Raw genomic sequence first — 13,371 nt, 5'->3', positions numbered from 1 at the left:
CTCAACTTATTGATGCTTTCAAATAAATAGTGAAGAAGTACTTACTAATTTTTCACATGGGTGTAGATCAAGGTATTTAGGGATGCATTGGGAAGTTTTGGAACCGAGGTCTGCGATATAAGCGAGCACGTGGTGATCTGGTAATTCTTTTAAGTTTTAAATTACATATGTATTGAAATTTGAAAGTTGAAAGTTGAAACAACATTTGACACATGTCTTTTTTGTTGTAAACTTGTAATGCAACTGAATGGTGGGTGTTGTATGGGGAATCGGCTGAAAACTTAAGAAGAATAGCAATTAAAGTCCTTGTCCAAACATGTTCTGCATCTGGTTGTGAGAGGAACTGGAGTACCTTTGCACTCATCCACTCCAAGAGGCGCAACAGATTGGGGTCTCAACGTTTATCTGACATGGTGTATGTGCACTACAACTTGAGGCTGAAACTGCAATACATACGCATGGGACATCAGGGACAGAGGGGGGCACCATTGATCTAGCTGACATCTTTCAAGTTGACTCAGACGATGAGGACCCTATTGTGGATTGGGTGAGGGATAGAGGTGAGCCAGTGTTGGATGAGGAGGGAGGTAGGCCCGACCCCATGATAGCTTTTGAGATTGGTGCTGATGTGGACGAGTATATGACTGACGAGGGTCAGATACATGCAAGGGAAGCCTCACCCATACCATTCCAGCCCACTGGTGGCAATGTTGCTGATGATGAAGACTGGACTAAGTCCTCAAATGATGATGATGGTGATGATGGTGATGTTGGTGGTGGTGATGGTGATGCTGGTGGTGGTAATGGTGGTGGTGGTGATGGTGATGCTAGTGGTGGTAATGCTGGTGGTGGTGATGTTGGTGGTGGTGATGCTGGTGAAGAATTTGACGACATGTGAGAGCGTTATGTGGTAGGCCAGGAGGCCTAGGATACGACACCTGTAGAGCCACTCCGATTCACTGGAGAGACACAGTTTGATCATGCCACACAAGATACGGACCACGGAGCACGTACCCCTGCACCCCCACCCTCGAGAGGCCCCCTACATACATACAACAGGAAGCGTAGGGGTCGACAAACACAGTTGCAACCTGATCACATGGACATTGATAACCTATTTAGCTCTGTTGGTGCTTTGAGTATGGGTGATAGGGAGAGAGGACCGACTGGACATTGGCATGCCCCATCTTTTGACGCACATACCACTCCATTGGCATCGGATTATGGTGCATCACAACCTTACGGTGGATATGGATATGGATCATCATCAGATGGGTAGTTTAGTGGGGTAGGGGACTATGACTACCAGTCCCAGTCCCAGGGACATGCTGGATCATCTTTTGTAGATAACATCTTTGCATACCCTAGCGGACCTAGCTACCAACCTCACCACCATACATGCGGCCAATGCCATCGCCTCTTCGCCGACGCCCAACATCATATCACAGTGGATCATCTTCTTCACGGATTGGATCGATTGGTAACCCTAGTTTATATCCTAGGATAGGTTACCTACAGTATGTTGATGATTCCATTTACGTGACACTTGTGGATGACTACACTCGTTTCTTCTCCGATTCTATACCGTGGTCCACATATGTCCTTCAAACAGAGAGCAATGGACGTCGACTCGGCGAGGCATGAGTGGGATTGATCCAGGGAGGCACAAGAACTACTATTAGTAGTTTAGCACTTGTAATTTGTAACTTAAGTTGTGATTTCATTGATCTATGAACTTGTGAGTTGTGACTTGCGAGTTGCGAGTCTTGTGACTTACTAACTTTGACACTTAGTGTATTGCCTTTAAGGCTTTAAGCGAGTTATTGAATATTATGGAGTTTATGAGAATCATGGTACTCATCAATGTGTATTGGCTTTAACTTGATATGTGATGAAGTTAAATACTATTATTAAATATTAACTGTCTAATCTATGTGTATTTAACTATTTATACATTAGGGTCGGCGACCGTATGTCAATCAAGGGTGCAAGCCCAAAACACCAATTTGAATTCACATTTTTACAATTTTATGGTTTAAATGTGTTTATTAAGCTTAAATAAGGTTGTCCATGAAGTTTCAGGCCTAGATATGGCCAAATACCCCCCGAGATGGACCCCTGAAATATTGCAGAAAAAATGCAATATTTCGATCATATTTCGCGATATCTCGGATATTTCGGATATCTCGGTAGGCCCGAGATACCGATATATCGCGAGATATAGTACTATGATCCTTAGTTCCATTGACAAGTCTATCCATAAGTCAGTTACTGAACTGCCTACTGTTATTAAGATGATACATGTTCTCTAAGAGGCTTTTGGAAAGCACAACCGTGGTGCTCGTCATGCCCCCTTAGCTAAACTGCATTCTTCTAAAATGTTTGACGGGACTCCAGTTCTTGATCATATTATGAAGATAACAAAGATATTTCAAGATCTAGAGACCCTAGGGACAACATTTGAGACATCGTATCAAGTGGATCTGATTCTCTTGTCTTTGTCTCAATCCTATGCTGGTTTTGTTATGAACATACGTACATTTGCACAACATGTAGGTGACGATTACTGAGTTGATCTACATGTTGAGGGAAACAGAAGCAACCCTTAAGAAGGATAAACCAATAGTGATGGTGACCAAGTCAAGTCTGCTTTTTGTTGAGGGAGACTGAAACAACCCGCATAGTGACGGTGACTGAGTAAGTCTTCTAAGGCCAAGGCAAAAACAAGAAATAATGGTGGAGACTAATAATGTGAAAGTTGGTCATATCAAGAAAAAAGGTGAAAGGAAATTATTTCCATTTTAACTAGCCAAAACACAATCAGCATATTTGTTAAGCTCACCTGGAAACCTTAACAAAGAAGCCTGAGAAGGTTGTAGCTGGAGGTACTTCTGAAACTTATGGCATTATTGAATACAATATATTGGTGAGACCAATAAACTCATGGTGTGTGGAGTCCACTAGTTCTTGCCTATACTCTTCAAACATTTTTGTCTGTTTATTTTGCATGATTTAGAAATTTAACTCTTAATTTTTAATTTTATTGTCCATTTACATTTTTCTCTATGTACAATACTTCGAGTTTTGATTAAATTAAACTTTTATTGTTAAATAATGGATAAGATCTACTTGTAACTCAAATTTTGCTGCCAATGGCAAAGATAACTGAGAAACATTGACAATACGGATTGCTACCACCTATCCAATTATGATCACAATTTTTTTTTTGGAAAAAGAACTCCATTCAAGAGTGTGACCTTCGCCAGCATTCCCATGAGTTTATCTCTCTCCTCCTTAAAACAAGGGGACAGAGATGGCTTTTCACATAAACATGATTGTCCCCTTTTTTTTTTTTTTTGAGAGAGAGAGACACATGAGAGTACTAAAATAGGCCTCACTCCCGAACAGAAAAATACCACCCCCCCTTTTTAAAAAAAATAATTCTTTTCAACTGATTTCACTTCCTTTTAGTAGCTGTGACTCGGTTTAACAATACAGAATCGGAGTTCAGATTGGAATCAGCCTGGATTGACCGCAGAATCGTGGTTTTAATGCCTTTGCAGTTTGCAGTTAACCCTAGGTTCTACATAAGGATCAGTCGAGTCGGATCCCAATTCCGACTTGCGTTACATTATAGAAAATTGCCCAAGTTCCATCATAGAAAAATCTAAAAATAGATTATGGGTGCAGAAGGTTTTATTGCAAATTGGCAATGAAGCATAGAAGTATGACTAGCACAGTTAGAATTTTACATGCTCCAAAAACTGGGAGCCCCACAAAAGCCGAACCTGTTCTTGTTTTCTTGAAAAGATGGAACCATGGATATAAAATGGGAGAGTGGGAACACAAGAACAAGGGCTAACTCATAGAGGAGAAACAATTAAAATCATATGAAAATAAACATCAACAGTTGCAAGAAGGGTAGGATACACCATGGATTGCACGCTCCCAGAACCTGGTCTCCACTGGCCTCAGTTCCAAGACAGTCGGAGCCTCATTGGATTGCTGAGCTAGCATGGGCAGCAATCCCATCTAAAACAGAAAAATCCGATGGAAGGACCGTGTCAATGAATCCTCGTACTGACAGTTCTGGTACAGATGTATTTTTTCCTAGCAACTCATGATCGATGAAGATAACAACCACCGTAATATCATCATGGAAGAACCGCCGGATTCCCTTTTCAACATTCTTGAGGTCCTCATACCTCACTTCCCTCTTCTTAGCTGCCTCATCCAAAGCTGTTCGGATCAGCCGCCTTGCTATTCCCTGCCATCAATGGGAGAAATGTGAGAATGGGAGTCCCTACACGGAAATGACCAAGGGAACAAAACATAACACAGAGAGGAAAACAACATACTGCTCGGGGATAATTATACACAATCTCAACAGCTTCCTGGTTTGTCATGTGTTCCCACAGCCCATCTGATGCAAATATTACAAATTTATCTTGGTGTCGGATGGGTCTTGAATATATGGAAGGTTCAGCTGATAGAACTGGCCTGCGTAGTGGCTCTGAAAGCTGAAACTTTGGGATTGATGGATCAACGATGAACTCTGGCTTCTTCAAGTATGAATCCCCTATAGATCTAGACACCTACAGGGGGGATCAACGGTGATGGGCAGAAGATGAAACAAATGAATGTTACTTCATTTAGGACATAAATAGAGGGAAATATTTGAAAAGTGCGTAAAGTTGAATATGAAACCATATGCAAATTATGATCCACCAGCAAGATCTGATGCATAGCAGAGATGTACAGAGCACACAAGTAGAAACAATACATTTCTTCCATTTACTTAAATAATGTTTGCGTGAAAGTATCTCCTGATATTGTTCAAAGGACAGTATTTTATGATCTTTACAATGAAGAGGTGAACCATTAATCCCTTTGATTTGGATCCTATGTATATGGTAATCAACAACAGCCGTTTGTGAAATTAAAAGACAAACCTGAACAGCAATAACTGTGAATTTGCATTTTGTAAGAAAATCACTTCACATATAAGGGGAAGGAAATAGGAGTAATGAGACAGAGGAATTCAACATGATTCAGTGCACATGTGCATGCATGCAAACACATTTGGGAGCGATAGAGAGTGAGGGAATGAAGAAAATACATATGATAAGCAACTAGGTTAGAAAGTGAAGTCACCATAAGCTTAAAAGCTTGTTTCTTTTAGAAAATCTTCAGAGTTTGGGACTTCGAGTTGATGATGATGGGGAAGTTTACATGCTTTATTGAAACATGATTAAAAAATAAATAAATGAAAAGATAGTTCCTGAGACAACAGGGAAATTTAAGTTGATAAGAGCCTTTTTTAATGGGGGAGGCTTGAATATTAACTGAAGCTTAATGAAAGAGTTGTGGCCCAGTGTTGTCAATAATCCTATTTTTTATCATCTTTAGATTCCCCCCCCCCCCCCGCCTTTTATTTTTTCCTCCAATTTCTAAATGCATCTTCCCCGGGTCCTAAAATTTATAACTTCCATTCACCTCCTTATGGTTAAAAAAGAGGTGGGTTCAACTAAAAATTAACACAATTCAGATGACTCTTCCCAGCATCTTAAAAGACCAACTGCTAGCCATAGGAAGCTTCTACAAATACGAATCAAGTGTAGCGACCTCAGTTACACCTCCGGATTCTTACATTGTAATCACTTCCTACTGGCAACCAAGTCACGATAAACTATTATGCTTTTTGTAGCTTTATTCATTTACTTATTTATTGCTAAAGACTACTCACGATAGGGGGAGTGTCCCTATCGTGGTGTAGTCGTTAGTTCCCTTACTTCTTTAGATTCTGGTTAGGATTATCCTTCGTTACATTTATTTTTGGCAAGCACCATGTAATATAATTTTGCGGTAGAGATTTCATTTATTTGTTTTCCAATACTCCAATGGTACAATCCATTCCATGTAATCAATATTAATTCGGTACACCCTTCCATAGTAACTAAAAACTCTCTTTGCACAAGCTTTTACATATAAGTCATTTTTTATGGATCATTTCTCCACAAGAAAATTATTAAAAACCACAAAGCTGAGTTTCTATTAGACAACTTTCTAAGTGACTTTGGTGCAAACCCGGGTTGGAATAACCCTTATTGGGTTGCTTGTGGGCCCACCCAAGTATGTAATAGTCAAATATTTAATAATAGTGGCAATTCTGTAAATAAACTGAAGTTGCAAAGAACAGATGGCATTCTTGTAATAATCAGAATCTTCAAAAGTTAAATGGGTAGGTAAGAAGAGAGGAAATAATATTTATTTGTCGAGGGTAGACTTGGAAGAGAACTAAATTAAGGGATAAAATTGAAATAACAAAGAGGGAAGGGCAAAAGGGGAAATGAGGGTTTAAAACAACATCGTGGGAGGGATGGGGATTACCTTCAACCTCCAGCCGAAACAAGGATGTGGAAAACCCAGCAGGGTTTCAAAGAAAAGGCTCCTTCAGTGCTGCTCTGTTTGCCCTAGAATTTCAATGGTAAATAAGTGATGGAAAGACCTCTGAATTACACCCCAACCGAGATCCAATCGGCAACCAGATTTTTGAGATTGAAGGACTGGAGTTGCAGCTGCCGGTAGAAGTTGCTGCAGTTCAGTTGCAGGCTTCGGTTCTCACAGCTGAAGGGGGGGGGTTTCAAGATCAATCTTCAGAGGCTTGAGTCGCCTATAGACAGGTTCCCTTCAACCCGGATCACAGAGCTGCTCGACAAAGATTAATGGTTCAGCAAGCTCCCACTTGATTCTGGTAGTACCACCCAGGAGAGGAGGAAACCAGTAACCTGTGATAACCATGAACAGTGGAAGCATGGAATGAGGAGAGAAAAGAAGGAGAAGATGGTGTCGCTGGGAGAAGAAAATAAGAGAGAAAGAGGAAGTCACACAAGGTCACACAGATTCACTTTGAACAAGAAAACCCAATTCTAATGCAAAAGTCGACCTTGAACCAGGGAAGAGCCAGTGAGAGATTGATTGCAGCCAGGATCAACACAAAAAGGAAGAACAAATTGAATATAACTGAAACTTTATTGCTTTTTTTTTTTTGGTTTACATATGAAAGAAGGAACATAAAAGGATAAGAAGAAGAAGAAGGGGATATAGAAGGGGGAATAGGATCAGCTCTCTCAGCCAGGCTCTCTCAGCCCATCATCCTCTCACCCACGGTCTCTCACCGTTGCCGCGTCTCACAGCTTCAACCATAACTCTTTTCTCTTCAATCTCTATCCTTCTCTTCTCAGCCTCATACTCTTATTTATAATAACCCAATTACAAAGCAACCCAGTCCCAATCTAATTAAGAAACTCAATAAATCTAGAAAAGGAAACTACTAATTCATAAAACCCAGCATTAGGATAGAAGCTTTCTCCATTTGATGGGCCCACAAGATCTAAAAAAATCCCCACACAAGGCAAATATGGCCCGTGACACTGTTCACATGAACAGTACAGTGAACAGTACACAGTACCGTGAACAGTGTTTGGTCTTTTTTCTTCATATTTCGATCTACATAAAATTCTTTCAATTCATTCTTTTCAAATCTGATTTACTCTACCGTATTACATGATTATAAAAAGAACACCATTACATCAAAATAGAAACCTAACAAAAATGGAAACCAACTGAAAGAAGAAACTAGCAAACTAAGCTATTTCTAAGAAAAGGAAACTACCAAAGCATTCCTACGTAATCTACCCAACCTTCTAAAACAAAGAGAATTAAATAAACATTAAATGGAAATAAATCTCCTATGCAGTCTACCAACCCTTGCCAGACCAGAAAACTGGTTTGGAACCAATCCTTGGTTTGGGCCTCCAAAGTGGTTCATGTTTGTCCAACCAAGCTAGAGCAACTGCATCAGACTTGGCTAAGTAACTACTTCAAAAGAATGTGATCCAGCCACGAACTCTGATATTCTTGAGTAGATCAGTTGATTCCCAAGTCCACACAATGAGATTTAGATTAAAAGTAATTCTATAAACTATTCTTGCCTTTATGTTTCACTGGACTTGATTATTAATGATGTTTATGACTACATGGTATTTTATTTCCATGAAAATGCTAACTTGATGATCCCAATGAATTCTCAGGAAATATGTTTTTGCTTCCCATGTGGGATGCTCAGTTGGTACTGCCAGACCAAAATTGTCTAATGATGACCATCAGGCAATCAGGCTAGCAAACCTCTACCTTCATCTGATACACCAAATTTTCCCTACACCCCTTGCCTACCTCCCAATTCAAATGATGAACTATGCTTAATAGTACCCCCGATAAACAAAAGTAAGGTCCATAATTATCAGAAGTCACAGTACCAGCTCAATGATTTCAATCATGATAAATTATTTATCACAAGAAAGGTTCTTGGTCACTTTTGCAAAGTCTTCGGCTAAAAACAAAATATCTTCTTAGATAAAATATTACATAAAATAATTACGAAGTTATAAGACTTGCGCAAATTGCAAGTACAGTCAAAGATGACAGTAATTGTATTAACTTATTAATTTTGAATTTTTCACTCATATTTGATGGAGAGCATGAGGGCGGGCCTTGGTGCAACGGTAAGGTTGTTCCATTGTGACCAAGTGGTCACAGGATCAAGTCTGGAAACAGCCTCTGTAAGGCTCCGTACATTATGACCCTCCACAGACCCTGCAGTGGCGGGAGCCTCTTGCACTAGGTATGCCCTTTTATTTGATGGAGAGCATGTGTTTGGTTCCATACAGGTGGTATCATTTCCTTCATCATTTATGTACAGACTTTGTGAACAGGAAAAAAAATTCCAGGGCTTAAAGACAAGGTAAACAATCATATGATGTTATCCTTGGTTTCATCTTAGTTACAAAAGTAAGAACTATAATATTTGGATCTGAACAACAATAAAAGATGCCAATCCTAATTTAAATGCCTCATGCATACAGCCCTGAATGTTGCTTCAATTCAGTGCTTCACCGGTCTTATGTAGTTTATGTTTGCATTGAGGCCAGACCAAGAAAATAAAAGCAATAAGTATTATTCTATAAGTAGCTATTTTAGATCCAAGCGAAATAACATCAAAATATTTCAAGTGTACAACTTAATTGGATTGATGCAGATACTGGCAGACTGAGAAGATATAGCAAAAGTTATTGCAAAATGGGCCGTCAGATAAACTCACTTAACTCAAACAGAACCAGCATCATTAATGACCCACTAAAAAAATATTATTCCTATTTTCAAATGTTATTAGCGGGCAAACCATCACAGTAGTCCCATTCTTACTGCAACCCCTAAATTCATTTCCACATTTTCGTTTAGAACCTATTGCCTCAAAGATTTGACATACCGTGCAAATCACTAGCATACCATTTCATCCCTGATTCCAATTAAAAAAAAAAGGGGGGGGGGGCTTATTGTAGTTAGCTCCAACAACTTTTAATTTTGTTGTTTCGCTTTTTATCCATGCTATTAGCAGACATACCATCACAGTGTTCCCATTCTTACTGCATCCCTGAATTCATTTCCACATTTTCGTTTAGAACCCAATGTCTCAAAGTTTGAAATAATGTGCAAATCACTACAATACCATTTCATCGCTGATTCCAATTTAACACACCCACCCCCCCAAAAAAAAAAAAAAAAATGTCTGAAAGTGTTAATCGTTTCCAGATTAAATGTTTTGATCTATACCCAAAAGGCTCTATTCCAACCCATTCCCAAGTCTTATCTACTAACCTGGTAGCTTTATCAAAGGCAGATACTAGAGTTTCATGTCTAATTTGAGCTTAATTAGAGCATCAGAGGTTATTACAGTTTGATAACTTAGACTCTTAGGGTAAGCAGAAATTAAAAGAAAATAATTAACATAAAAAACTATTACATGATATACAGACATTGATTAAAGTAGGGGAAACGTAATCACAATGTAACGAACAGGCAGTGATTACTGAAGTAGAAGTAGAGAACAGAACCTGGATGATGCCTTTGACACGCCATACCCCATGCTTCAGGACAACAACTTGTGGATCATCAGGATGCAAGGACCTGAGTTCTTGTCTAACCTCCTCCATACTTGCATTATGTTCTCTCGTCAATTGATCTGCAACAATGTTATTCGACCTACCTACACAACCCGCTACAGCCCGAGAATCACCCAAATTAGCAACATGCAGTGTTCCTCTCCAGATAGCTCCAACCAAACAACAGGATCCGGTTGCAGCAATTAAAGGTTTAGTTTCCTGTGTTCTACGCACAAGAGAAAGAAATCCTTCCTCTGTCGCAGAAAATGCATTTCTCAGAACATCTTCGGAAATAGTTCCATTTTCTCGAGCAAGCTCTGTAACATAAAGAGGACGGGGGGGGGGGGGGGGGATGCAATTCAGAACCCAAAACTATTTACTTGAATTATAAGCATATCAAGGTAACAGTTAAAGAATATTTTTAAATCAACAGAAAAAGGGCGCCGGGGGGGGGGGGGGTATGAAGAATGAATAAATTGAGCAAGAGTGATGATCCGGTAAGCTCGAGCTTAATTGTAATTACACTAACAATATGCCTGAAGACCAAGGAACAATGAGAACTGGGAAACATACAATCCAACGGATATACTATCAATATGCTTGAAGATCTTCATTTTCGAAGTAATCAATAAACAATTTCCGGGATGTTGAGGAACAAAGTCACAAGAGACAATAATAATTAAGAAACCACTTACTCATCAGATGAAGGAAGAGATGATCGCAGACGAAGCGAGATGCTTCGGGGCCAGCATGACCATCATATACCCCAACGAATGTGCCATGCGGGCCCGTCTCAACCTGGCTTTGATCTTCAATGATCTCGTTAGCTTGGACGACGGCGATCGAGAACTCGCCCAAAGAATGCCGGTCGAGGTCTCTGCACCAGAGAAGCGCGTCGTCCACTCCGTCCTCATCATCCTTGCTCATACGGGCGTACCGCCGGACCGGGCGCCAGCACGCCGCTGCAAGCCTTGCCAACCACGAAAACATCCCTCATTTCCTCAAAAGAAAAACCCTAAAAAAGTTTCAGAGATGGCCGAAACCAAACCACACCTCTCTAGAGAGAATTCAATAAACGATTGACTAGTCGAGTGGAAAGAGATAAAGAAATATAGGAGAATATTGTAGATTATCTTTCACTAAAAAAAGAAAAAAATTGGAGAAGAACAGAACCCTCAGCAGAGAGTTTAAGAGCGACTTCAGAAGCAATCGAACGGCGAGTTTTGGCTGTAGAGTGATTGGTGAAGGTACTTGGATTTCAGAGACAGAGAGATTATAAAGCAAAAATAGGTAGAAATGAGAGGAAAACTTGAAAGAGTTGTTTTGCCCGTAGAGAAGGATCGCTGAAAGGGAAAAGACGGAAAGTTGACGATGCGTGAGAACTGCTCTTCTTTGCTTCGCTTATATAATCAGTTTCACATAAAAGCCACTTATATATACTACAACTACAAAAATGCCATCATTTGAGCACTCCGAGTTAGAAGGTTTTAAAACTTGAAATGGCATTTCGGATCAGACCGGTTTTGAAATCAGTCGGACCGGACGAAGGTGGGATTGGAGAAAAATAATGATTTCTTTAAAGAGGTTGGAGAAAGCTTTCCTCCCACTAGTGGAATAGATTTTTTTACCCAAAAAAAAAAAAGTGGAATAGTTTTCTCCCACCCAACCAGGAGTCATTATTACTTTTGTCTCTCTAGTATACATAGTCGATAATGCCCTCTCCACTGTTTCTTTGTACCCATCCCAAGACACCCAAACCCATGAACAATGAATTCTCCGTTTAGGGTGGGTGAAGGGAAATTGCCTACAAAGAGGTTTGCAATTTCTGTACCAAGAAACTCATAGATTTGAGAAAAATATAAAATTTTCTTGATTTTTCTGTGGTTTTTGTAATTAGAAAAAGAGGATAACCAGAAATATGGATTTTCTTACTTTCTTTATTTATTTATTTTTTGAAATTGACTGATCGTTTTTTGTTGTATAGAATTAGTGGCTTCTTGCTTTAAGATTTGAATGATATTCTGTTCCAGACCCATTTCCAGATTGGATCGGAGGAATATGGAATTGGGGAAAGATAGATCTCTTTATATCTTATATGTTTGCAATTTTGTATCAAGAAGTTTATAGGTTTGATTCATCACCAAAAAAAAAAAAAAAGTTTAAAAGTTTGAGCAAAATATTAAATTTTCTTTAGGGTAAATTATACATCACCCCTTGGTTTTCAAACGAAACTCAAATTATCCCCTGATTTTTTAAAATACTCATCTGTCCCCCTCTATAGTAACGGTGTTAGTTTGTTGTTAGTTATTGGTATGAAATGACTATTTTACCCTTGTACTAAAACATTAGAATTAAATTGACAATACTACCTTTCAAAATCTATGTTTGGATGTCAAGGGTAGTTTAGAGATTTAAATTTATTTAACTGGCTGACATCATCACTTAACAACATAAAATTAACGGTAAGGACTAATTTTTCATATTGGGGTCTAATACAAGGGGTGATTTGAGTATTTTAAAAAACCCGGGGATGATTTGAGTTTCATTTGAAAATCAAGGGATGACGTGTAATTTGCTATTTTCTTTATTTTTCTATGGTTTTGGTGATCAAAAGAATAAGAACACAACAAAAAATGTGGATTTTCTCACTTTTGTGACTGAACCCTTTTTTTTTTTTTGTTGTATATAATTAGTGAACTCTTGCTTAAAACTTGAAATGTTATTATCATAGATATTCGCAATTTTTATACCAGGAAACTTATAGATTTAGGAAATGTTTTTCTTAATCAGAAAGTTTGGATTCTTTTACCTTTTTGCCCGATCCTTTTGATGTCGTATAGAATCAGTGGAAATCAGATGTGGACTCATTGATTCTGATTCAAATCAGCCAATTCCACCATTTCTGATCCAATTTTTTGAAACCATATTTATAACATTATCTATCATCCCTGTTTGAAATGGAAATACTCAATAAATTTTTTTTTAAACGGGTAAAAATAAGACCATTTTCATTGAAATATGAAAAATGAATTCAAAGCTACTGTCACTATAGTCACCATGTAATATATCAGAGGCCACGATTCATATCACAAAACTATCACGTTGGTAATGGGTAGAATCCTTGCACCTGTGGATAACCTGAAAATTCCAAAGAATATAAAAAAAATTTTGTTCAGGGAGAGGAATCTATACACTGTCTTATATTGGCAAGCCAACAACGAGCAAGTAAACAATATATTTAACGAGGAAAGAGAAAGGGATCCACTTATTTAATGATTGAATTGGGGAGCCACGTACCCCCGGGTAGCACTTAGACCCACTAATTAACCCAAACTTAGGCCAAAACGAAAATTTTTAGGGTGTTCCTAAT

At 38.8% G+C, this 13,371-nt stretch overlaps 1 protein-coding gene across 1 annotated transcript; it reads right to left on the bottom strand.

The window, feature by feature from the left end:
* Positions 1–3,880: 3,880 nt before the first annotated feature.
* On the bottom strand, positions 3,881–11,157 carry LOC122643906 (probable protein phosphatase 2C 25). Its single transcript, XM_043837479.1, has 4 exons — positions 10,697–11,157; positions 9,954–10,318; positions 4,359–4,595; positions 3,881–4,267 (listed from the first exon to the last, which is right to left on the bottom strand). The coding sequence occupies exons 1-4, from the start codon at positions 10,989–10,991 to the stop codon at positions 3,995–3,997; spliced, it is 1,170 nt and encodes a 389-aa protein (XP_043693414.1). The 5' UTR covers positions 10,992–11,157; the 3' UTR covers positions 3,881–3,994.
* Positions 11,158–13,371: the final 2,214 nt, after the last annotated feature.

This window comes from Telopea speciosissima, chromosome 10 (genome assembly GCF_018873765.1).
Source record: "Telopea speciosissima isolate NSW1024214 ecotype Mountain lineage chromosome 10, Tspe_v1, whole genome shotgun sequence".
Classification (NCBI taxonomy): Eukaryota; Viridiplantae; Streptophyta; class Magnoliopsida; order Proteales; family Proteaceae; genus Telopea; species Telopea speciosissima.
The sequence above is the reverse complement of the archived record's forward strand: the minus strand, read 5'-3'. Positions and strand labels throughout refer to the sequence as shown.

Bases quoted from the DNA above. Each gene is read 5' to 3' on its own strand.
- LOC122643906 (XM_043837479.1), bottom strand. From the start codon at position 10,991: ATGTTTTCGTGGTTGGCAAGGCTTGCAGCGGCGTGCTGGCGCCCGGTC. The intron at 10,319-10,696 runs GTAAGTGGTTTC...TTTATGTTACAG, and splicing joins TCTCTTCCTTCATCTGATGA to AGCTTGCTCGAGAAAATGGA. The intron at 4,596-9,953 runs GTTCTGTTCTCT...TCCCCCCTGTAG, and splicing joins GTGTCAAAGGCATCATCCAG to GTGTCTAGATCTATAGGGGA.